Source organism: Heteronotia binoei, chromosome 21 (assembly GCF_032191835.1).
Source record: "Heteronotia binoei isolate CCM8104 ecotype False Entrance Well chromosome 21, APGP_CSIRO_Hbin_v1, whole genome shotgun sequence".
Taxonomy (NCBI): Eukaryota; Metazoa; Chordata; class Lepidosauria; order Squamata; family Gekkonidae; genus Heteronotia; species Heteronotia binoei.
In genome coordinates, this window is record NC_083243.1 from 144411550 (window position 1) to 144436481 (window position 24932).

Here is a 24932-nt window from a genome sequence, read left to right on the forward strand (position 1 = left end):
CTCCCTTTCCCCAACTTGAGTTTTCCTTTTCTTTTTCTTCTGCTCTGGAGGCAGGGCCAGGCAAAACTGGAGAGAAGGGAGCAAGCCCCTCCCCTCCTGGACTAAAAGTTTGCCTATGGAGAGGAGGTAGATACCAGGAGTGAAGGACTGACCCACTCCTGGGACCATTGGAGAATCCATCAATACCTGCAGTGGAACATGGCGTGAAATCAAGACCTTCAAAAAAGATAGCAAGTCATACTTGAGAATCCAACTTCATTGTGCTACCTAGCCAAAAGCTAAGTGGAAGAGGATGGACGGAAGGAAGATGTTCCTGTTCTTAGCACTTAAATGTGTCAGTGGTTTACTTCTAATTAAATACACATTTGGGGGAATCAAGAACAAAATAAGTGAAAAGAGACAGCCTGTTAGGCTGTCAGGAGCTCAGCAAGAGGTAGAAGCTAAACCTTAAATTCTGAGCAGCCCCAAAAGCTGATGCAAACAAATAAATACACATCACACAAACTGATTTTCTGAAGACTGCATTTTGAATATCATAATATATATGTTCATTTCAGTTTCATTTTTTTACAGATATAAATTCAGTTCATTTTTCAACCTGCCTTTGAATTTTTGGAGGCTAACATTTAAATTAAGGTAGCTTGTTCAGCATCAATTGTAACAGCAGATGACATTGAATATAAAAACAGCCAGGATAAAGAAACTTTTTACTTAAAAAGATTTGACACCAGTGATCTCAAGGCAAGATCAAGAAACTCAACATTGTTTTATGTATTTGTTTTGTAGAAATAAAGATGGGGCCCTAAGCCAGTCCAGTCACATCATTTTGATGTTGGCTTCTTCACTGAGTGGTTTTAATAGTGGTCCCAGTAAGGGAGGAGGTTTTTTGTCTTTCTAGTTAAAATACTAGCTACTATACCACCTGTAGGCAAAGGTATAAAGGAGAATGGTGGCTTCAGAAATGAGAGCTTGGTAACTCATCTGGATCAGGCAAATGAAAGAATGTCCACTATTTTTGGAACTATGGGGGGGAGGAGGAACAATGGAGATGTTAAAGCCTCTATCCAAGTGCTGAAAAAAACAACACAGTAAGAGTTCTCATATTCCCACATAAGGGAACAACCTTAAATGATCTCTAACCCAAGCCAGCCAAATTATGTATTTTTTTAAATAGATTGCATATGTAGATCTTTCACCACCGCACTTCAAAAAACACTTCTATAAGAGAAGAACTTCATGTCAGATTTCACATTCTGCTGAGAATATTATCTCCATTCTCAGCACTTAAACATGAAGGGGTCTGTATCCAAATTTCCACTTGTACATTGACAGCTTTAAAAAAAACAAAGGACACAGAGGGTGTTGCCATTTTTTTTCTTTTTAGCAGCAATTAAATACTACTAACCCTTTTCTACATAACCAAATTCAAGTCACAACCAACGGTGACTGCACCACAAAGTCACCAGGTACAAAACTGCTAGTTTGCTTTAAATTAATAACTTGAAATTTCCCCAGAACATCCCTTTTTATAAACAAACATTTTGCTATTTTTGTACATAGGCTAGCAGGCTTGTTTCAATATGAAAATGCTAAATCATTTACAGATTTATCAGTTATGTAGTGCTATAATAAGTGTCCGATATTCTACATATGAACAATCTTGATAAATGGAAATGATGAAGTGTTAAGTAAGGCTACCCAATTACCTTTATGTACATTAAAAGAACAGATTCCCAGTAGGGTGAAGGGGAAGGGAAGAAAATTGGGCAAATACTCATAAGTCCCAAAGGTGAAAAAATTAAATTGGCCTTCTAGCTTGTGTACTGTAAATAAACCTTTTCAACAGTCCTGCAGCCAATGCCTTATTTTTTCTTCATAGAAAGAAAGCTGCCTTCATGACAATCCCTCTTGATTTTTGATTTCCACAGCGTGTCATTTGAAGCTCAAGTGTCAAGTTCTTCCTATCTTCATAAATCCTTCTTTCCAGTATTAGGTTGCATGATCAAGTCCACTTCCTGGGTTGGTGGTGGTTCTTTTTTTTAACGTTCAATCTATCATTTAGAGTGAGCTGTAGATAACATGAACCAGTTCTGGAACCACTATTGGGAGGAACACAAGCTCTTCACTACAATCACACAGGAGGAGAAAAAGTAGTGATAATTCAATTCATTCCTGGGGCTGGACCACCAAAATTGAATGAACTTGGCACAACTGGAGCACTGAATTTGTATCCACCATGCTTTTCAATCATTTTGGATTCTGAAAGAAGGGTGGGGAAAAGAGAAATTATTTTCAGTTACAAATCGTGTCAATCATTATCATGTTTTTTCTGCTTATTCTTAGCTTCCGCTAAACAGTTTATCAAAACACTGTATTCTTAAGAGACACTAGAAGCCTGCTCTCAATAAATGCAGGCTTTATATTGAATATGATTTTAAAAGCATATATTGTTAAACATTCCTATGGTGAAAACAAAATCTATTTTGTGTGCTATACTGGAACCAATCTCTGCCTGGGATCAAGCAAGAAACATCACAGATGAATTAAACTCAGCCCTGGTATCAAGACAAATGGAATATGTCCAAGGGGATCCAGGAAATTACAGGCCTTTGAGCTTAACATCCCAAGTAAATTAATAGAAACTATTATTAAAGACAGAATTCTTAAGCACATAGAAAAACAAAGCCTTTTGTGGAGAAATCAACATGGGTTCTGCAGAGGAAGTCCTCCTTAACAAACCCTTCTGAGTTCTCTGAGAAGTTTAACAAGCATGTGGATAAGGATGTTCAGGGCTTTTTTGGTAGAAAAAGCCCAGCAGGAACTCGCTTGTATATTAGACTTCACACCCTGGCATCACCATTGTTTCACACAGGGCTTTTCTGTAGAAAAAGCCCATCAGGAACTCATTTACACACTAGGCCACACACCTTGACATCAAGCCAGCCGGAACTGCATTCCTGCTCAAAAAAAGCCCTGAGGATATTCCAGTAGGTATTATACATATGGGCTTCCAAAAAGCTTTTTACAGAATAACTTCACCAAGACTCTTGAGTAAGCTTAGCCTTCTCATGGATTAAAAATTATTTAAATGACAGAAAAAAGACTAAGAATAAACAGAAGGTTCTTGCAATGGAGGAAAGTGAGCACAGGTGTCCTACAGTACTGGTAATGGGACCAGTGCTATTTAAATTTGTTCATAAATCACCTGGAATGGGGAGGGGGACAGAAAGTGGCCAAGTTTGCAAAGGATACCAAATTATTCAGGATGTTGAAACCCAAGGCAGATAGGGATGAGTGCCAAGAGGATCTCTCTAAACTGAGTAAAGTAGGCAACAACATGGCAAATGAAGTTCAACTTCAACAAATATAAGGTGATGCATGCTGAAACACAAAAATCCTAACTTTGCTGATGGAGACTGAGAAGGTAATAGATCTTGGGGTTTGCTTATACCCCACCTTTCTGCCCTCATAAGGTTTTAGTGAACAGCTGAATGAAAATATTGGCTCAGAGTATGGCAGTAGTAAAAAAAGGGAAACTCCATTCTGGGAAAGAAGGAATTGAAAATAAAATGGCGGATATTATAGTGTCCTTTTTAGATGCATAGTGAGGCCTCACTTGGGAGTACTATGTACATTTCTGGCCAACATAAGACCAGGGAGAACAAAGTTTTATAAAATTGTTCATGAAGAAGAAGAAGATATTGGATTTATATCCCGCCCTCCACTCCGAAGAGTCTCAGAGCGGCTCACAATCTCCTTTACCTTCCTCCCCCACAACAGACACCCTGTGAGGTGGGTGGGGCTGGAGAGGGCTCTCACAGCAGCTGCCCTTTCAAGGACAACCTCTGCCAGAGCTATGGCTGACCCAAGGCCATGCTAGCAGGTGCAAGTGAAGGAGTGGGGAATCAAACCCGGTTCTCCCAGATAAGAGTCCGCACACTTAACCACTACACCAAACTGGCTCTCGTGTCTCTCATGGGTAGAGAAAGCGGATAAAGAAAACCTTCTCATCCTCTCCCATAATATTAGCACTTGTGGGCACTCACTGAGGTTAATGGGCAAGATTCAGGATATACAAAAAAAAATATTTCTTTACTTCATGAATAATTAAACTGGAATTCACTGCAGTAATGGTGATTAACATCAATTACTTTAAAAGGGCATTCATTCAATTCATGGAGGACAGATCATCAATAGCTACTAGCCATGGTGACTAAAGAGAACCTCCATATTCAGAGACTGTAATTGTCAACACTAGGAAACAACATTAGAAGCCCTTGGTTTCTTTGCTCTGTTTGTTGGCTCTTCAGGAAAACTGGTTGGCCATTGTCAGAAACAGTATGTTGGACTAGATGGAACACAAGTCCAATTCAGCAAGCCTGGTGTGTTCTTATGAATAAGGCACTTGTACTGAAATAAGCACCTGATGCTGACTGGGAAAAACCAAAGAGGATCTCTAATGTACAACAGCACTAATTTACTAGACAATTGCTCATAAGGTTTTATTAGCCTGAACACTGTTGCTGCCAATGTAATTATCCTTGCTCTCCCTTTAATTTTAGTTCTTGTTGATGTGTTTTCTTTTGTGCAAGTGCTTACTAATCAGGTCTGATATCTGAGTTTCTGAGATCAAATGAGATAAAGCACTTTCAGAGTGATTTGGTCATAGACTCTTTTGTAAAACAGAAGCTGACAAGCCAGTACTTAATAATGACATAAAGCCTAATGGAGAAACACATACCATGGGCTGCTCTTCGCTGATCTGCTAAAGTTGCTATGTCTTGTAACTGTTTTCTTTGTTCTTCATTAAGACCACGTGTCAAAGCTTGGTACCAAACAGGATTACGATTCTGAATTGCTATGGAAAAAGAGACATGCAGATATGAGGCAAACTGAAGACAGTTCACTATTACTTCTTAGGAGCCACTTTTACTATTATTGTATCTTAATTAAAAGCACTACTATTTCTCCCACATCCAGTCACTCAATTTGCCTTAAACATAAACTTGACTCCAGATTTTGAATGGTTTTATTTGCATTTGTCCATTTTAGACAATATAGAAAGCTAGAGAAAGAAAGTTCAGAAATGGGAATGGGATTTCTTTGCTTGCATATCATCTTGTGCACCATGACTACCACCTGGCTTCCTCTTTCAAGCCTAAACACCTACCTCTTTCCTGATTGGCACAGTTCCTGCAAAAGTATTACGAGAAGGGAAACAATTTCAAGTGGTGTCACAAATTATGCATGATGTTATAAACTGCCTGCTTCAGGTTTTAATCACACTGCTCTCCCTGAATCTCTTGGATCATCAGTACACACCAATTCTACCTGTAAAAACATGTCCTGACTGTTTATGAGCCACGTGTTCTTTTTCACCATTTCTCACCATTCCAAACACACATACAGTTTCATGTAGGGCTTTTTTGTTGCAGGAACTCTTTTGCATATTAGGCCACACATCCCTGATATATAGCAAGTCCTCCAAGAGCTTACAGGGCTCTTAGTACAGTGCCTACAGTAAGCTTCAAGAGGATTGGCTACATCAGGGGTGTGTGGCCTAATATGCAAAGGAGTTGCTGCAACAAAAAAAGCCCTGGGTGCAAGTATATTACATTTGCTCTTACTCTGAAAAATTGCTTTAAATATCTGGTATTCATCAACAGGATTATCTTCATCATCAATAACTGTTGAATATTCCTCCAGGGCAGTTTCTTCAGCATCATCTTCTTCCCAGTCCTCATCATCTCCATCTTCCCCAGCCTGCTTTGCCAAAATTTCTAAACATTCTTGTCCATCTTCATCAATATCATCTTCATCACTCCCAAGCTCTTCTGTAAGAAGACACGGAATAAAAAAAAAGTGGTTCCAGGACGGCAAGGGATATTGTTCTTTTCCCCATTGCTATTTGTAATGCTTATATTCTACAAGTCTCTCAACTTTTTATCCCAGTGCTAGTTCAGGAGTCCTCAACATTTTTGTGTCTGTGGGCACCTTTTGGAATTCTGACAAAGGGTGATGGGCACAATCACAAAATGGCTGCCACAGGAGGCAGAGCCAATCATAAAACGATAGCCGCAGGAAGTGCAGCCAACCACAAAATGTCAGGGATCTAGGCTACAATAAAACTCTAACAGTAACTTCAACATTTCAGGCAGAAGTCTGTTTAACAGGATATCTTTTTATCTTCACAGCTGATCAGAAGCCCTACTGGGGAAAAGCCCACCTAGCCCTGCTCACTTTCTAAAGTCACTTGGCAGGTGCCAGGAAAGGTGCTGGTGGGTGCAATGGCACCCACAGACACCATGTTGGGGACCCCTGCTCTAATTTAACGTAACAAAGTATTTGTTTCCCCACCAATGCACTGAATACAAAATGAAGTATATGAACTACACAGCTTACAAAAGAGAAAAGAATAACCCACAGAGAAACACAGAAGCAAAACACCAAGAAACTGCTTAGGTGGGCTACATTCCAAACACTAATGAAATGTTTAAGATTGATTGATTTAATTTCAAAAGCAAATGGAAAAAAGGATTAGGTATGGGAGCAAAACAGCAACAACTCTGACACAAGACAGAAGACTCTGCTATATGAACAAGAAAGCAAGGAAGTAAAGCAAACAAAAATCCATAGACGACAGAAACATATTTCACAGAATAGCGCCAGGGTCAAGTTCACAGCAAGAGCAGCATTAGCAACATACTGGCTATCTTTACCTGCTTCCTCATCATCTTCTGCTTCATCGTCATCGTCATCAGAATCATTTTCATGCTCTGCATGGCAAGCATATGCTCTTTTCAGGCCATTAAATAAAAGGATAAAAGCTGGCAAGATCTGTCCTGAAACCTGATTTAAAACCTGTGGTATCTGTTCCAGATCAATAAGAGCACACAAGCCAAGTACGCACATTTTTCTGTCATGAAGTCTGAAATACAAAATAAGGTTCCTATTATATTATTTACAACTTTAGGAAAAATAAGGCAAATTACCCAAGATGGGTCCACATCCAGATAAATACAAGGAGAAGACGACTGATACACACAGCCACATTTCTAGTCACTTTCCCCAAAGAGATGTACCTTTACAAATTACACAGAAGTGGAAAAGATATATAAGAGATCCACTGTGCATATGCAGTTCCTTGCCTGTGTGTAAGGGAGCTCAGTGGGTCAGGGCAATAATTTCCAAGAGACAAGCAACTTACCCCAAGAAACAGTCTACATCATTTAGCCACTGTGTAATGAAGTGATTTGTAACAGGCTCCACATTATTGGGGAAGCGAAGATTTTCCAAAGTACTCAGAAGCAGGTGTGGATTGTAATAGAGTGCAGCAATGGCAACCTGGAGGCACATTGTTCTCAGTTCACTTGTTTTAACTTCTCTAGTCAACCTTTCTAAAGCAGCTTCCACAAACAAAGGTATACACTGGAGAAGAAAAAAATAATGACCCCAAGTTTGTTTTTTAAAAAAACCCATTAAAACACCACCCAGAGTTCATACTTTTTATTTACGCTGCCACTTTTCAACTCAGAACTAGATATTTTCCCTAATACAACAGGGAAAAGGAGAAGCAGGTCTTCATCTGTTTCCTCTCTAGTCCTGCTCATCACCAGAAACCCACATATGCCACACAGCAAGTAAAAACAGATGACCAATCACAGAAGAAAATGGCCAAGAACAACTGCAGCTTTTGTACTTTGGGGCAAGGGAGGGGGGGAGCTATGCTTCTGTGTTCATGTTATCAGACTGCAAAGTTTTGCAGATTAATCAGTAAAGGACTTATAAAGTTAATGAAGATCAGCACCTGAAATGTACAATGGACTGCAATCTGTAAGTGGCAGCATACCAAGAATATCCACATCTTATGAGCATTCAGAATGTATACCTCCCCAATGGTTCTCCAGTTCCTTTAAAAAAAAGAAATCACTTTCTGACCTGAGCACTATGCTGGGGAGGCCATGTTAGAGTCAGGGATATCCGTCATTGAGGGGCAAGAAAGGTATGGCAGTGGGCATAGAGTGCGAAGACAAGGAAAAGGCCAGAGATACGGAAATGCTCGGACCCTTTCCCACCTATGTCCCATCCCGAGGCATATTAGTTGTGGGGCTAGGAAGACCCCATCTCTGACACTGATGTAGATTAATGCCAGGTCCATCAACAATAAGATCGCGACTCTGCGAGATTTTCTCATGGAGCAGCAGGTGGACCTGGCCTATATGACAGATACCTGGGTGCAGGAAGGCGACACTGTTGCCTTGAACCAGCTTACCCCACCCGGGTTCTCTGTCCTCCACCAGTCTCAAACAAATGAGTGGGGGGGGGGGGAGAAGAGTTGCTGTGTTTGTCTGGGATTATTTTTCTTTCAGGGCACTTCCTGCCCCAAACATCGCCGGCATTGAGTGTGTCGACCTAGTGTGGGAAGCTGAAGAGAGTTTGGCAATCTGGGTGGTGTACCAACCGCCTACTGGGCAACTCGTGGGCATTCGATGAAATTGCTGAGCAGACAGGTTAAAACAGATAAAAGGAAGTACTTCTTCACCCAAAGGGTGATTAACATGTGGAATTCACTGCCACAGGAGGTGGTGGCGGCCACAAGTATAGCCACCTTCAAGAAGGGTTTAGATAAAAATATGGAGCACAGGTCCATCAGTGGCTATTAGCCACAGTGTATGTGTGTATATAAAATTTTTTGCCACTGTGTGACACAGAGTGTTGGACTTGATGGGCCATTGGCCTGATCCAACATGGTGGGCCATTGGCCTGATCCAACATGGCTTCTCTTATGTTCTTACTGCACCCGCCCTGCTGGATGCGGTGTCCACGTGGGTATTGGAGTGCATTGGACTTCCCTAGGCTATTAGTTCTGGGGGATTTATACTTGCCCGCAGAGCCAAATAGACCCAGAGCGGTTTCAGTTGGCTTTGTGGGATCCGATGCCACCTGGCTGGCCATTAAATAAGTTAGTGGAGAACTGGTACTCCCGGTTCTCCATTGCCATCGATGACATCGCTCCCTGGCGCCCTCTTCGTTGTTGCACCAAAGCTGTCCCTTGGTATACTGTGGAGCTGAGGATGAAACAGCAACTTAGACGGCTAGAGTGAGTGTAGCGACGTGCTCATGACGAAGAGTGAAGAACCTCTTATAGAATGAAGGAGGCAATGGTTCGTCCACTTTTGAAAAAACCATCATTAGACCTGCAGTCTTGGCCAACTACCACCCAGTTTCGAATTTACGGTTTCTGGGTAAGGTAGTTGAGAAAGCGGTGGCGGAGCAGTTACAGGTTTTCCTGGATGAGACATCCGCCTTGGACCCATTCCAGTCCAGCTTTCGCCCACGCCATGGGGCAGAGACTGTCCTAGTCGCTCTCACAGATGACCTAAGACAGCACTTGGATCAAGGCAGGACAGCACTGCTGATACTTCTTGATCTGTCAGCAGCATTTGACACAGTCGATTACAACCTTATGACCCACCACCCTGCCGTTGCCGGAGTTCAGGGGGTGGCCCTACAATGGTTTTCCTCCTTTCTCCAGGGGCAAAGGGTGGTGCTTGGCAAGCAGACTTCCTTGTGGCATCCACTTATATGTGGAGTGCCGCAAGGAGCCATTCTCTTGCCAATATTATTTAACATCTATATGCACCCCCTTGCCCAGATTGCCCGAGGTTTTGGGCTGGGTTGCCACTAGTATGCTGATGACACCCAGCTCTATCTGTTGATGAGTGGCCGGCCTGTCGCTGCTCCTGACCAGTTATCTGAGGCATTGGGAGCTGTGGCTGGGTGGTTACAACAGAGCCAGCTGAAGCTGAATCCAGCTAAGACGGAGGTCCTGTATCTCAGTCGGGGTGGAGCCGGTATGGGCATCCAGCTCCCAGCTTTGGATGGTGCCACATTGGTGCCAGCCCAACAGGTGAAGAGCTTCGGAGTGACCTTGGATGCCTCCCTTTCCACGGAGGCCCAGATCACGATAGTTGCCAGATCTGCCTTTTATCTTCGGCAGATCAGGTAGCTAGCGCTATATCTATCCCCCCAGGACCTGGCTACAGTGATCCATGCAATGGTCACTTCCAGACTAGGGTAAACCAGCGTAGAGCAAGTTACAGTAAAGATTGATCCGCAAATTGCAGTGGGTGCAGAATGTGGCAGCTCGTCTGCTGACTGCACCACCTTTACGGGTGGGTATTCAGTCGGCGCTCTGCAGTCTGCACTGGCTGCCCATTGAGTACCAGATCCGCTTCAAGATTTTGGTTCTAACATTTAAAGCCTTACGCAGCCTGGGACCAACATACCTGCGGGACCGTCTCCTTCCATATATGCCCAGGAGGTCGTTATGTTCAGCCTCCCAACATCTGTTGGCCATCCCCGGCCCAAGAGACACCTACCTTGCCTCAACTAGGGCCAGGGCTTTTTCGGTCCTGGCCCCAACCTGGTGGAATCAGCTCCTTACAGAGATCTGGGCCCTACCTGGTTTATTAGCCCTCTGTAGAGCCTGTAAAATGGAGCTGTTCCGCCAAGGTTTTAGTTGAGGCTGCGGGCGTCTATTCTTGATCTGGTTGGCCTCCCCTATTGGCACTGTTACCTGTGTTACAAAATGGATTATCATCTGCCATCTCTATGAGATATCATGATGTGAGATGGCCAGGCTGGGCAATATGTGATATGGTAAACTTCTCTGAGTGCTGTTGAGCTGTCTGTTTTTAAAATGTTTTTATTGTATTTTATTGTTTTATCATATGCTGTACTCTGGCCTGAGCCCTACGGGGAATGAGCAGAATAGAAATTTACTAAAATAAAATAAAAATAAATAAATTATCTCAAATAATGTTTTATTTCTGATGCAGTTTTTTAATTACAGTCATCCAGCAAAGGCTGGAAATGTCTCTTTAGGGTGCTCTGCTGTATTAATACAACTTGAATTTCTCTTTGCCAATAAGCAAAAAAACTATACATTAAGCGAAAAGTATAAGAGTCCACTATCAGTGATTTTGGGACTTCTCACATTTTTAATTGCTTATTAATTACACACATGATACTAGACTGTTGTCCTGTCTTACTTCCAAAAGATACAATTTTATACAGTTTTCTTAAATTAGCTAAAAATCTTACCTGATCAATACCACGGCCTTTACATTGTAGAATGATCACCTCTAACAATTTTGCTGCATGACATTCAGCATCTTCTCCTGCTACACCTGTCAGAACCTAAGAAACATCACATTCTCTGTTAACCCCTACACTAAATATTAAATAGTTTTTCACACTTTTCAAAAAGAAATGAACTCTTGCAAGATTAGACCTTTCCTACTTGACTTGCATAGACATGAAAAATATTACTGGCACAAAAGTTATTGAACATTATTTCACATCCCCAAAACTGAGCTCCTTGTTTAGGTTAAGCAAAAGATTTCAATTTTAATTTTTTTTATTAAGTTTCAGTATAAAGAGAAAGGAATAATGAGGGGATACAGAAGCAAAAGAGGGAAAGAATTGGGGGAAGAACAAAACAGAAAAAAAAAGAAAAGCAGTAAATATAGCTGTTACATTTCTAACTTCCAAACCTGATACTAAATTCTTTCTAGCTGCAAGTCTTAAATTTTAACCCAGTACAACCATTACATTATACAGTCATTATTTTATTATATATATTTTTACTATTCTATTGCTTATGGTATAAATCTAAGTTATTCATCTTTAATACAAACAAACAAGAAAAGCAAAGAAACCAACCACAAAATAAACCCCACTGGTTAATTTTAACCATGTTAGGGATAAGCACTAACTTTAACAATATTGACAATAGTCATAAGCAGAGAAGATGAATATAATTTCTTTATCCTTAATGCTACCTTAATCGCTTCCAACAGAGAAAAAATGAAAAAAAAAAAACCCCAAAAGACCAAAATAAAACCTAGCAGACAATACTTTATCTATTTCAATATCAACAAGTTCTATTGCTAAAAAAGGGGGGGGGGGGGGAGAACCAGGAGCAAATCTTTAAAATTTTCAAATACCTGTGTTGTCTACCTTATTATAAATTGACCCAAATTAATTGTTTGTCTAAATTGAATGTTTAAGATTCATTAAATTTTTGGAGACTTTGGTCGTTTTCGCACTTCCCTTATTTTGGAGCGACATCCCTCTTCACCGTGCAGACGCTGCGTGGTGAAGAGGGATGTCGCTCCGGAATAAGGGAAGTGCGAAAACGACCTATAGCTCTTATTTTCATATTACTCTAAGAAGCACAAGTTTAATAAACAATGACAGCCTCATTTCCCATACTTATTATTTTTACTGAAGTAACAAAAATCATACAATCTCTATAACCCTCTATTAAATTGCTCTATTTTTTATATAAAAAAAAAGTAGGATCCCTAAATGGAAACAGTCCCCTCTCTTACACATTTATTTTTGTCTATGGAAAAAATCATACACCTCCATAACCCACTCTCTATTAAATTGCTCTATTTAGCTTTGAAAATATACGATCCATAGATCAAAAATAACAAATAGAAGAGAAGCATTCAGGTTTTAAAAGTCTCGTTTGCCATTTCAAAGCCACATGCCTCTAGAAGTCTCACTTGTCATTTCAAAGTCATTTCAAGGCTGCATGTCAGTTTCCTTTTATTAATTCCATGTTGACCAATTACGAGAAAGAGCAACAGTTTATAATCCCTTCTTTTTGAAAGCTTTCCAAGCCTTGATCTTCTTGAAGTAGTCTGCCTTTTCTCCTTTTGGCACATAGATCCGTTTTACTGAAAGTGATGAGATCTCCACGCTGTCACTTTCTGCTGCAAAAACTTTAATTAGGCTTGATTTCCGCCTCCTTTTTGTAACTGCGCACAATGTCTCCATTTTGTTTTCTTTCGACTCCTTTCCCACTGGATCCTTATGCACCTCTCTCATCTCCGTAGACATCACTGGGATCCCTACACCACCCCGCTCATGTAAATTTTCAGTTTCGCTGTGTTTTAAAATAACGGTTTCCACCTTGTCTTGTATCAACTCTGTCAGCAGACCGATTTCCTGCTTTGAGGATATGGCAACTATATTATCATCTTTATCAAACGTTTCAGGTTGATTCGCCATCTTCTCCACAGTATAACTCAGTCTGATAATCAAAGTTAAAAAGCAACTCCAAGTCCCAGATAGTCTCTTTCTAAATCTCCTCCAGCCTTGTGCTTTTCTCTTACAGTCCGGTTGTAATCATTTCAGTCCCAGTCCGGTATCAAAAGCATTTCTCTTAAAGATATATCTGACTTTTAGTCAGACCATATTGAAATAAAATAATGCTCATTATAGCTTGTTTAATTGTAAGCCAAATCCATTTGAATATCCATGTTCAGTCTAACTTAAATTACTGAAAGTTATTAAGTTTGTCTTTTTGAAGCCTCCCTTGGGAGAAAAAATTGGGGGATATCCTCCTCTTCCCCCTTTTTTTTGAACAGTCCCAATTGGCGTTCTAACAAAAGATCCATTAATTGGTAGTAGTAAAAAAGAAATACTTACTTGCATGATAGTATTTAGATGATTAAGGCAGAAATATGATGTGATAGAAGCTTGTTAAAAGAAGAAAACAGTCGGGCGTTCATCTCTTGCTGCCATTATGGCGGCCACGATGGCGGAGCATCGGGGCAGACAGGAGGAACAGGAACCAGCCGCCACTGTTTCCCTGGCTCCTGTAGAGCCCCTTGCTGTCAGAAGACCCCACCAGGGTCTCTCTTGAGATGTCACAGCTGTGGCACCCCTCCTACTGCCCGGTTTGGGGGCTCCCGAGAGCGAGCTCCGCGGACCCCACCAATCTCAAGATGCCAAAACTCAGAAGTCAAGCAAAAGATTTCTCAAGTATCTCACGCAAAAATGTGTGTGTGTGTGTGTAAAAAATGGGTTCAACAGTGTATGCAATCATTCAAAATTCAATTTAACATCTCACATTTTTATTACTATACAATTAAGTGAGATGCAGCAAAACAGATTGAGTACTAGTTGCCAGTAGCAATAACAGGGAGGAGACTGGCCAATATATCCTGTTTTCTGGGAACCCCAGGCTGGTCACTGAAGGAAACAGGACATTAGACTACATGGACCTTTGGTCTGATTTTGTTATCTTCTACTATATTCAACTCTTCAACAGCTTATTGGTATGGAAAGTCTTTACCTGAACTGGTGATTTCTGCAGCTACATTATCATTCAAAAGTACACCTGTTCCACTCAGCAGTCATCAAAAACATTAATATAAACAAGTGTGCTCAAATCACATGGAAACAATTTAATTTTTCTAAGAGTTTGAGAATCTGGAGGCTATCAGCACTAAGTTTACTTTTGGACTCCACAAAACCAGTATTGTGATCTCAAGTTGCTCACTAACCACAGGTTGCTCACAAGGGTATTACTATCGAAATGCAGAATGGAAATAGACCATACCACCAGGCACAGACTAGTAATTATGCAAACAACTGCAATCACTGCAATGAGGGAAACATCTAAATTCAAGTCCAGTAGCACCTTACAGATCAACAAGTTTTTCAGGGCATGAGTTTTCAAGAGTTAGGGAAAGGAGTTATGAATCTCAAAAGCTCATACCCCAAACATCTTGTTAATCTCTAAGGTGCCACTGGACTCATACCTAGCTGTACAGCAGACTTTTGAAACGATTTTCAATGAGGGGAAACATATCAGATGTCTGCTTACCACATGGGAAGTCTAGTCACATCTGACTCTTCTCGCTCCCCTAATGAACCAATTCATTTTATCTCTTCTAATGAACCAATTAACATGGGGTCTAACTTCCTTTTATTTTTGAAACAGGTACAAGGAGACTGTCAGCTCATTGCACAAGTGCAGATTATAGTGTACTGTTTTCTTATCTGGTTAGAGCCACCATACTTTCATCAGCCACCTTCACACAGTAAACATGCATACAATTTCATGCAACTGATTTTAGGCTTTCATGTGCCTTGCAGTATGTTCTTTTGGGGAGATTTCCCCGGAAGGCCTGGGTGGCAAAGAAGGGTGTGTGTGTTTTTTTCAGGTGGGAGGTGGCAGGAAGTGGACATTCCAGTACCTATTTTTTTTTACCAAACTACCCCTGGGCAGAATTGTTGCTGGCTGGGGTCATCTGATGGTGAGAAAGGCTTTCCCTCCCCCCACTGTATGAGAGAATTTTGGACTGGAAAGTCCACTGGCCTGATCCAACATAGCTCCTCTTATGTTCTTTCTTTTCATGTCTTCTTTTCCTCTCCTTCCATTTCATTCTTTCCCTTTCTTTCCTTCCATTTTTACTGGATGAAACTTTTCTGTTCATCATACTGTTGTTGCAGACATAGGAGCTCTGCGAATGAAAAGCTGGCACCTCTCAGCTAGCCTTTCTATGAGATCTCTGTGTCAGTGAGTGAGAGGTGTGGGGCAGAAAGAGATTATTGGAAATTACTGCAGTATATCTCAACACCACTGGAAGTGATGGTACTATGAACTTGGCACCATTTTACTGGTCCTGCTTTTAACAGCTGTCTGACACCAAAATTAAACTCCTCCTGTAGATATTAAAAAGACTGAAAGAAGTTCACTGGCTAAATATCTGCACAACAAGTTGCTTTTAAAGGCATGGGAAACACAGCCAGTAAAAAGCTGCAGGCCCCTCATAAATATCCTTTTTGGGATAACTACAGAAAAGCTTGTATGAACTTCATATAACTGGAAATTAATTCATTAATTGCAGTACAATTCTCTGCTACCTTGCACAGCAATTTCCCAGTGTTTCAGCCAAAGAAAATTATGAAAAATAGCTGTTGAAAGATTTTCTTGAAACCAAGCAAGCTTGGTTATAACCTGAGTCAGGGTTCCAGTAGTAGCAGTTGAAGGAAGGGCCTACTAAATGTGTCAGCATATTTTGAGGTAGAGCAGCTGCCAGGACCCAGTGTGGGTGATACACAGTGCTGTCATTCCTGATGGCAAGGGCAACAGCACTCCCAACTGCATACACTGGCTAGTGCTGTTGAGGAAGGGGTGTGTAGGTGGTGAAGGCAACTGAACATGGGCATTAGGAGTGCTTGCAAACTGGAGAGGAACACACAACAGATAGGTGCATGCAGGTGTGGAAGCAGAAAGAGAGGACCGCCCACTTTCCACCCCCATTTTGGCTCAGCATGAGTTTCAGAGAGGTTTTTCTGAAAATGTAGTTACTTCAGAAGAAGAGGCAGGTTTGCGGGAATGCCCTGGAAGTGACATCACAGGAAAAGGCGGAGTTTCGGTTCAGTGTGCTCCGGAAGTGACATCACTTGGCCCTTGACACCACAGGAAATGACATAATTCCTGTCTTTCAGCTCCACCCCCAAATTTTAAGTGGGCCACGAAGGAGAAGTGTAAAAATAATCAGGCCACAAGAAAGAAAAGTTTGGGAAACCCTGTTCTAGAGCTTGTTGAGTTATTGGTCCTTACTGTCTCATGAATGTCAGATAGATGGGCTGATAAAAAGGCACATATTTGTCTTCCTTAGATCTATACTGTGGAAGGTTTCTACAGAATATACCCATATTTTAAGAAACAAGAACTAGGGATCTACCTACCTTTTTACACATACTGTAGATCATTTCTAGGTATTTTGTATCAGACAGGAGTGTATCTGTATCAACAGTTACATAATTATGCAATAGCGGCATCATATCTGTGTTTAAAAAAGAATAAGTAGCTGTTACATGTATTTTCACCTCATGTAAACCACATATGTTAATTTTTACATTCCAAATTTAGGTTTATATTCAGTACTTCATTCCTGCAATGCAGTCCTTCTGTGTATTCAATTAAATTAACATAATACAGTTAGCTAAGCTTACCTGTAAAGTAATCAAAACCATCCTGCTGAAATACTTCAAAGACAAGAGGCAAAAGCTGCCACATCTGTGCTGATACCTGCTGACAGGTCAGACTGTGAGCCAATGAGAATATTTCTTCATAGAATTCTAGAACAGAAACATGTCAATAAAGTTGGCTGGCGCCTTATTAAATTTTAAGTTCCATGTGCAGAGTCACAATATTTGAAACAACTCTTACCTAACACATGCTGTTGTAAAACTGTTCCGATTACTTGTAAGCAGATACCTTCCAACTGCTGGGTAATCTGAAAATAAATGAAAATTACCACAGACTGAAGAGCTGGTACTAAATGCTTCTTTACAAATAAATAGTCCCTATTTTAAAAATACTTAGGAAAAAGTCCAAAGACTCTGCACAGCTCAGATGTTTCCATAAACCTGCTTTTCTGCTCCATCTACAAATTGTTGACAAGGGGTAGATCAAAGTCTTCAGAAAGCGGGATATGACATGATTATAAAATACTGGTGTGGAAGGGAGGAGACACATAGACACAACAAACTCTCTCCTTTCCCTGGTGCCTTTGTTTAGTTTGGACAGGAAACTATAAAGAACCCCTATCACTTACCGTGAATTTTAAATAAATAATTGGAATATGATTGCCTTGATCCACCAAACAAATTGGCAGCAGAATAAATTCTACTTAGACAATGACAAGGATATTCCTGGAAGTGTTCATCACATGATAGAATTTCTTTATAAGCTCTGAACAAAGGTAACTTCATGTTTTCAGCAAATTCATACTTTAACAAATTTTTGTCTACTGAATGGTTAAGCATATCAGGTTATCATCAAACATTTGGCTCTATGACAGAAACTTAAGAACACAAAAGAAACCATGTTGTATCAGGCCAATGGCCCATCCAGTCCAACACTCTACACACAGTAGCCAAAACCCAGGTGCCATAAGAAGGTCCACCAACTCCAGAAGCCCTTCTACCATTGCCCACCAAGCACCAGGAATACAGAGCATCACTCCCCCAGATACAGTGTTCCATCTATAGCCAGACATAATGTTCTTTCTGTAACTTATGCCTAATAGTCACTGATGGACCTCCGCTCCATATGTTTATCCAATCCCCTCTTAAAGTTGTTTACACTTGTAGCCACCACCACTTCTTACAGCTGTGAATTTCACATGTTAATTACTCTTTGGGTAAAGAAGTACTTCCGTGTATCTGTTCTAAGTCTGCTGCTCATTAATTTCTTTGAGTGCCCATGAGTTCTTGTATTGTGAGAAAGGGAGAAAAGTACTTCTCTACCTTCTCTATCCCATGCATAATCTTGTAAACCTCTATCATGTCCCCCCTCCATCATCGTTTCTCAAGTTAAAAAGCCCTAACCTCTTTAACCTGTCTCCATAGGAAAAGTGTTCCATCCCCTTAATCATTTTAGTTGCTTTTTTCTGAACCTTTTCCAATGCTATAATATCTTATTAAAGTACGATTACCAGAACTGTACACAGTATTCCAAATGAGGCCATTGATACTGGGTGATTTGGGTTCAATCCCCTACCTAATAACTGTTAGCAGTCAGACCCCCTCCTCCCACAGAAGGGTCAGATCACCTCCAAAATGACACTGCCTGGCCTGAAATGTCACCCAAAATGGACACCAGCAAAAGTGTAAGCACAGACAAGAAATGTCACACAAAAATGGGGAGTCAAACCAGAGACAAGCCTGGGGAAATACTGTTTTTGAAAGATGAGAAATCAAGTGGAAGGCTAACTAACAGACCCCACATGGAGATGCAAACTGTGGCACAAAGGATTTTTCAAGGAACCTCCATATTGATGGAGGCACAGGTCATGAATGTCGCCAGGCTGGCATTTTTTCATTTACACCAAGCATGGCAACTAGCCCCTCTACCTGTTGCACCCTGATATAGCCACAGTTATCCATACAATGGTCAACCTCCAGGTTAGACTACTTTAACTCACTGTATGCTGGCCTGCCCCTGAAACTGACCAAGAAACTCCAAATGATCCAGAATGCAGTGGTGCAAGTCCTGAAGGGAACACCAATGATGGCACACATTCAACCTGTCCTGCACCAGCTGCACTGGCTCCTACTGGAGTACCAAGTTAGGCTCAAGCAGGGCTGTAGCCAGAAGTATGGTGGGGCACATAACCAGGATTTTTGCTGGGAGGAGGGAAGGCCACCTTGAGGTGAGCGAGGCTGCAACCAGAGGCTATAAGGCTGGTGCAAAAGGCAAGGAGAGGAGTACAAGAAACAGACTTTTTTTTGAGGGGGGGATAAGAAATGCAGTCAGTCAAGGTAGCACTTTTCCAAATAAGGCTCTTTCTCAAGTCTGGGGAAGAGGAGCAAGCAACCACATTCACGGCATCTGCCACAGTGGTGCGCAGCAGGGGCCAAGACATTGGGCAGGCCCCCAAGGACACCCGGGTCATCAGGTTGATGGTGAGTGCAGCAGCTGTAGCTACCAACCCTATGGCACATCCTCCTCCCACTTAAAAGGCAACAGCAGTCTGGGAAGCCATGTACAGGTGGCGCCACTCAGTCCTGTGTCTGAGACTAGCTGGGAACATGGGGGCCACTGTGGGGAAGAAGTGTGCCATGGCGCCCCAGGCAGCCAGAAGTGACAACTGCTGGCCAAGGAGACGGAGGAACTGTACAAGGGCTGGCAGGTGGGCAAGGCAGCCAGTCGCCTCCCCTCCACCCCAAGCAGAGCATTCCTGGCACTGCCCTCAACCCCCTCATTCCTGGTGTTGGAGATGTGGCTTCTCAGCTTCAGCCAAGGCCCACTGTAGAAACTGCCCCAGCCAGCTGAGACTATCCAGGGGACTTGGGGGGCAATGGGGAACTGTGTTTAGTGGGGCTGGGAACTTTTGCTTTGAAGGTAAATAGGTGGGGCCGGGACCCTGTGGGCCCCATAGCTATGGGCCTGGGTTCAAGGCTATGGTAATGACCTGTGCATCTTTGGGACAACTCCCTCTGGTATGTCCCCCAAAGAGCATTACACTCTGCTAAAAACAATCTGCTGGTGGTTCCTGGTGCTAAAGACTTCTCAGTCCTAGCTCTGACACAGTGGAACACTCTGCCACATGATACCAAGGCCCTGCGGCAATTCTGCAGGGCCTGCAAGACAGAGATGTTCCACTTGGTTGAGGACAGTAATGTTTTTTTTCTGACAGGCACCCCCCCCCTTTCTCTCTTCCATCTTTTCGACCATCTCCTCCTTCCCCTGCCTGCAAAGAGACACAGTCCAGAACAGAATCAGGATAAATTTATGTGCCATCTGGACATTGTTTTATGAATATAGCAAGTATTTTAAAACTTAACTTGTAATTTTAATACTGTTATGAACATTATATTTTATGTTCTCAGAGACTGAGCACTTTATTAACCGAAAGTAGTAGTAGTACTGGTAGTAGTAGTAGTAGTAATAATGCTTAATCCAAATTCATCTCATTGGAGGCTTCCTTCCTGCTCTTTTATCCTAATAAGAACCAGTTTGATGTAGTGGTTAAGTGCACAGACTGTAACCTGGGATAATTAGGTTTGATTCCCCACTCTTCCACATTAACCTGCTGAGTGACCTTGGTCAGTCAGTTCTTGAAAGAGCTGATGCCTCAAGAAGAGTTCTCAAAAGATCTCTCTCAGCCCCACCTACCTCAACAAGGTGTCTGTTGTGGGGAGAGGAAGAGAAATGAGGTTGTAAGTCACTTGGAGACTCCAAGTGAAGGGCAGGGTATAAATCCAATCTCTTCTTCTCTTCTTCTAATTTACAACCATTTAACTCCATTCACAAACCCAATATCCTCTCTCATCCAACAACTCCCGAGTCATAGATCAGCCATTTGCTTCTCAGGTACAGTTATACATAACTATATACACTTTTCAGGACATCTCATCAAAGTCCTCACAGGACAAATCAAGCAAAGCATGGAGGCAATCATCTAAGCATCACCTCAGGGAACACTTTTCCTATAAATGCCAGCACTCAGTTTCAGAGCTGTTTGTGTGTATTCTCAGCGCTAAAGAGCATCCCCACTTTGTGAATTTCTCACCTCTCTTCTGAGAAACGCTGGTTGTTTTTGATGCCTTCTCTGTGGACCTGGTTCTTTCAGAATGGTAAATACAGGCTCTTCCAAAATATAGCCCCTCCCAAAAAATCTATCTCCCCCCCCCACCTTTCCTCCTTGTTAGCCTTAGTTAGCCTTTCCACCTTAGTTAGCACTGAGTGTATGTGTATCTTTCTGTGTGTATATTTTACTTTTGTATTATTTTTCAATAAAAACCTTACCAGTTGAACATCTGTCTGGTTTGAAAGTTCTCTGGAAAAACCTAACATACATTGGTAGAGATCTCGTTACCCCCTCTCGCTTGTCTTGTTTCAGCTAATTTCCTGTATTAATTAGGAGACCTTCCCTTGGGCAACACCAGCATAGCAGTTGCCTTTTTTTTACTGCAGTCACACACCTCTTCAGTGAATAATCTACCACAATTCTAAGATCTCTCTCCTGGACAGTTCCTACCAGTTCAGACACCATTAATGTGTAATTACAGTTAGGATTCTGAGCTTCAATGTGCATTACTTTGCACTTGCCCACATTGAACTTCATTTGCCATGTTGATGCCCACTCACCCAGCCTCGACACATCCCTTTAGAGTGCCTCACAGTCCTCCCTGGTTCTCACCACCATGAACTTAATATCTGTAAACATAGCCAGTTTACTACTTACTCCCAACTCCAAGTCATTACTGAACAAGTTAAAAATTACCAGACCTAGTAACTGGGCCCTGCAGTTCTCCATTGCTTACCACCTTCCACTGTGAAAACTGTCCGTTTATACATCTTCAACAAAGGGCTTTCACTCATTTTGCTGAATACATTTACTAGACTGAAAAGCCTGAAAGCACAAATCACAATTGTGAAATCCCCTGGCTCTATCAAAAATAAATGTGTGGAAATCTGATTGTCTGTGTAGTGACACCCAGCCTCAGCATTTGTGTGTGCCTTTTCTATCTGCAAAACAACAGAGTCTATGTGCCTGGAAAAAAAAATCAGCCTTGAAACATGTAAGCAATATTTGTTTAAACTGGCCTTTAATTTCCACTAGCTGTTATCTTAGTCATATCTGCAGAGGCTTGCATTCAACAGAAGTAGAGATCCGGCAGGGATAAATACCTTTCTGACTGCTGGAGAGCCCCTCAATGCTTTTTTTGAATCTAGACCATTCTACCACAGTTGCTCAAGTGCAATAAATGGTATGAGATGCAACCACATATATTTATTTATAGGTAGATTATAAAGGAACTACTTTTATAAGTAACCAAGAGTCAAGGTATGAGCTTACTGACAACACCTAATAAACTCTGGTCTCAATGTGAAGCAGCCAAAGACATAAAAGCTCCGCCTACCACCAGTGAGCTTTAAATTAACCTGCAAAAAAACTTACACATAATGCACTGGGGTATATTTCTAATGCAAGTATCTAGTATTTTAAAAGTCCCACAATCTTTTTCGTGCATGTGCCAGAGGTTATTTGCCATCAGAGGTGTTTGAAATTACTACAAATCCAGAGCTTGAAAACATACTTTAATAAGAGGCAGAATGTTCTTTTTCTATAGATTCATCCATTTTGCACATTGAATAATGCACACTAGTAACTCACACTCATACCTTTACAAAGCTATAGCTTTTTTAAAAAATGCAAAAACCTTCTGTTTTCATTGTATAACCTCTGTAGTTGCCTAAGATATTAGACAAGTAACTACTTCTATGATTTTAAAAGGAAAACATCTAGCATTAACTTCTAAGTTTTTTGTACCTCAAGGTAAATATTCTCCAGGTTTTCGAGAAGAACAGTGTCTCCCCAGAGAACTCAAACATGGTTCCTCAGATAAACTCATAGAACAGCAAAATTACCCTGATGGTAAAAAGTATAGATTTCTGGGATGGGTTTTCACCCAAAGTGCTTTTCAGTTTATAGAAAGTAAACTGTAAGTGGTAACTGGCTATACTTTAGGGACAATGTGTTCTACTGTTCAGACAACTATGTCCAAAGAAATCCACTTTGCTCTGCGTTCTGCCCCCAAAAGTACAACCATGGTAGCTAATTCACCTCAAGGGTAGTTTTAAAGTTTTAATTTAAAGCAAAATTAACCTGACTTCATATGTCTTAACTTTTTGAGAACATTTTGATGTTAAAAGCACTTGTGAAGCCAGAAAGACAGCAGGACTGCAGGGACTATTCAGTATTTTGCAATGGGCATTACATGTATGACTGAATAATAGACAAAAGATGTGGGGATGTGTTCAGTGCAAGAAGCTCCTGGCTCTTAGTAACCACATTTGTTATGGTAGAGCTAAGGTGGTTCACCTGGAGAAGCCCAGAGAACAAGTGAGTTATACAATGAACTTACAGGAACACAAGAGAAATCTTGCATGTTCTGATTGCTCCTCTTCCTTAATGGAGAATAAGGATCTCAGGATACCATACCCGGGGGGGGGGGGGGGGGCGGAGAATGCTTTTAGAAATGACCCTTTCATCAGATGTTAAAACTGATATCTCATACTGAAAATAAAGCTTTGTAAAAGAGGAGCTCTTGACAGCTGGTGTTTCAATAATCAGGACTACAAGAGAAATAACATTGTGATAAGACCAGGGTAATCTGCATGCCTGGTTCAGAAACTGCAGCCAGCATGCATTGTCTAGATTAGGGGTGTCAAACTCATTTGTTATGAGGGCCAGATCTGACATAAATGAGACCTTGTTAGGCCGGGCCATGTGAGTCATAAAATGTAATGCCAGGTAGCGGACATATAAACTTTATAAATGAAGTTTATATGTCCGAAATGAAGCTTTCTTTGTATCTCTCTTGTGAGATCCAGGGAACAGGACAAAAGAAGCGCTGGCTCTTTTCCTTCCTCCTCAGGGGATGAGGAACGGGAGGAGCCTCAAAGGCTTGGCTTAGTAGCTGTGCTATGCGACAGAGAGCCTGGCAAAGCAAGCTCTCCCTCCCCCCTTCCTCCCCAAGGAAAGACCCTCAGCCAATGGAGAAACTAGAGGCTTTGCTCTGTAGCTCCTGTGCGATTAAACAAGCCTTTCAAAGCACGTTATGATGCAGAAGGAAGCAAGAGAGAGGGAGAAGGAAGCAAACTTGTTTGAGGGCCTCATAGGAGCCCTCCATGAGTTTGATTTGGCCCTCAGGCCGCATGTTTGACACTCCTGGTCTAGATAAACATTCAAGGCAGGGTCATAGCACATTACAGTGTCAACAACAATGGAAAACATAGCTGTCCAGTCCTATATGCCAAAAAATGTTGCATGTCCTTGATTTCTACATACTTAGACATGTCAGATTACAACTTTTCGGCACATTCAAACACCAGGGTAATGTATATAGTTAAATTATTATTATGGTTCACAATTAAACAACCAGCTTCTTCGAAGAATAATTTGTTGAATGAACCCAATGGTACTTATGCTTTATATATGTTGGCTTCCTATAGAATTTCTTGTAATTAAGCACTTAAGGCAAACAAAAAGACTTTACCTCTTTGTGATCTTCAACTACACTGAGAAGTGTATCAATGGTATTCAAGATGCCCATTGCTGTTACTGCTTTATCATCACTACCTTCTTCATCTGGTCCTGTTTGAATCACTTGGTTAAACGTCATTGCCTACACACAGGAAGAATAAAGTATCTGTTATGCTCAATAAAGGTCAAAGAAATATAGAGTGAAGAAAACTGGCCCAGTTTTCAAGACCATATTACAAATAAACATTACTGGTTTTGGGGAAGGGGATTTTTTGGAGATATTACCAACATAAGAATTATGGGCTTATTTCATTTTTTAAGCCTGTGTAATTCCTAGTAAATTAAGGACTTTGCAGATGGTCTAGGACAAAAACACCATTTCAATTCTCCACCTGAAAAAATGCAATCAGTAACTGACAACACTGAGGGTGCTGTGGGGGGGGGGGGGAGAGACGAAGAGAGCCAAAAATCTGCTTCCTAAAAATGCTGAAACAGTAACAAATAAATTCTAATTTTTAAAAGAAAGCTTTAATTAAGCTAAGTCAGGAGTATCAA

General features: G+C 41.3%; 1 protein-coding gene and 1 non-coding gene across 3 annotated transcripts in view; both read right to left on the reverse strand.

Moving 5' to 3' along the window:
* Positions 1-505: 505 nt before the first annotated feature.
* Positions 506-24932, reverse strand: part of IPO7 (importin 7) — a 78693-nt gene continuing 54266 nt past the window's right edge. The window contains exons 16-25 of one of the 2 annotated variants that reach the window (XM_060263045.1): positions 24391-24519; positions 17048-17114; positions 16831-16956; positions 16564-16661; positions 11107-11202; positions 7208-7428; positions 6720-6928; positions 5628-5834; positions 4742-4858; positions 506-2259 (exon numbers count right to left, since the gene is read on the reverse strand). In XM_060263045.1, the coding sequence (XP_060119028.1) occupies positions 2162-2259; positions 4742-4858; positions 5628-5834; positions 6720-6928; positions 7208-7428; positions 11107-11202; positions 16564-16661; positions 16831-16956; positions 17048-17114; positions 24391-24519 (1368 nt within the window). In that variant the 3' untranslated portion in view covers positions 506-2161. The remainder of the gene's footprint in view (positions 2260-4741; positions 4859-5627; positions 5835-6719; positions 6929-7207; positions 7429-11106; positions 11203-16563; positions 16662-16830; positions 16957-17047; positions 17115-24390; positions 24520-24932) is intronic. The other variant, XM_060263046.1, reaches the window with a different exon arrangement.
* Positions 14279-14460, reverse strand: LOC132590347 (small nucleolar RNA SNORA23). The gene has a single exon (XR_009556687.1). It is a non-coding gene; the product is annotated as a small nucleolar RNA SNORA23 (small nucleolar RNA).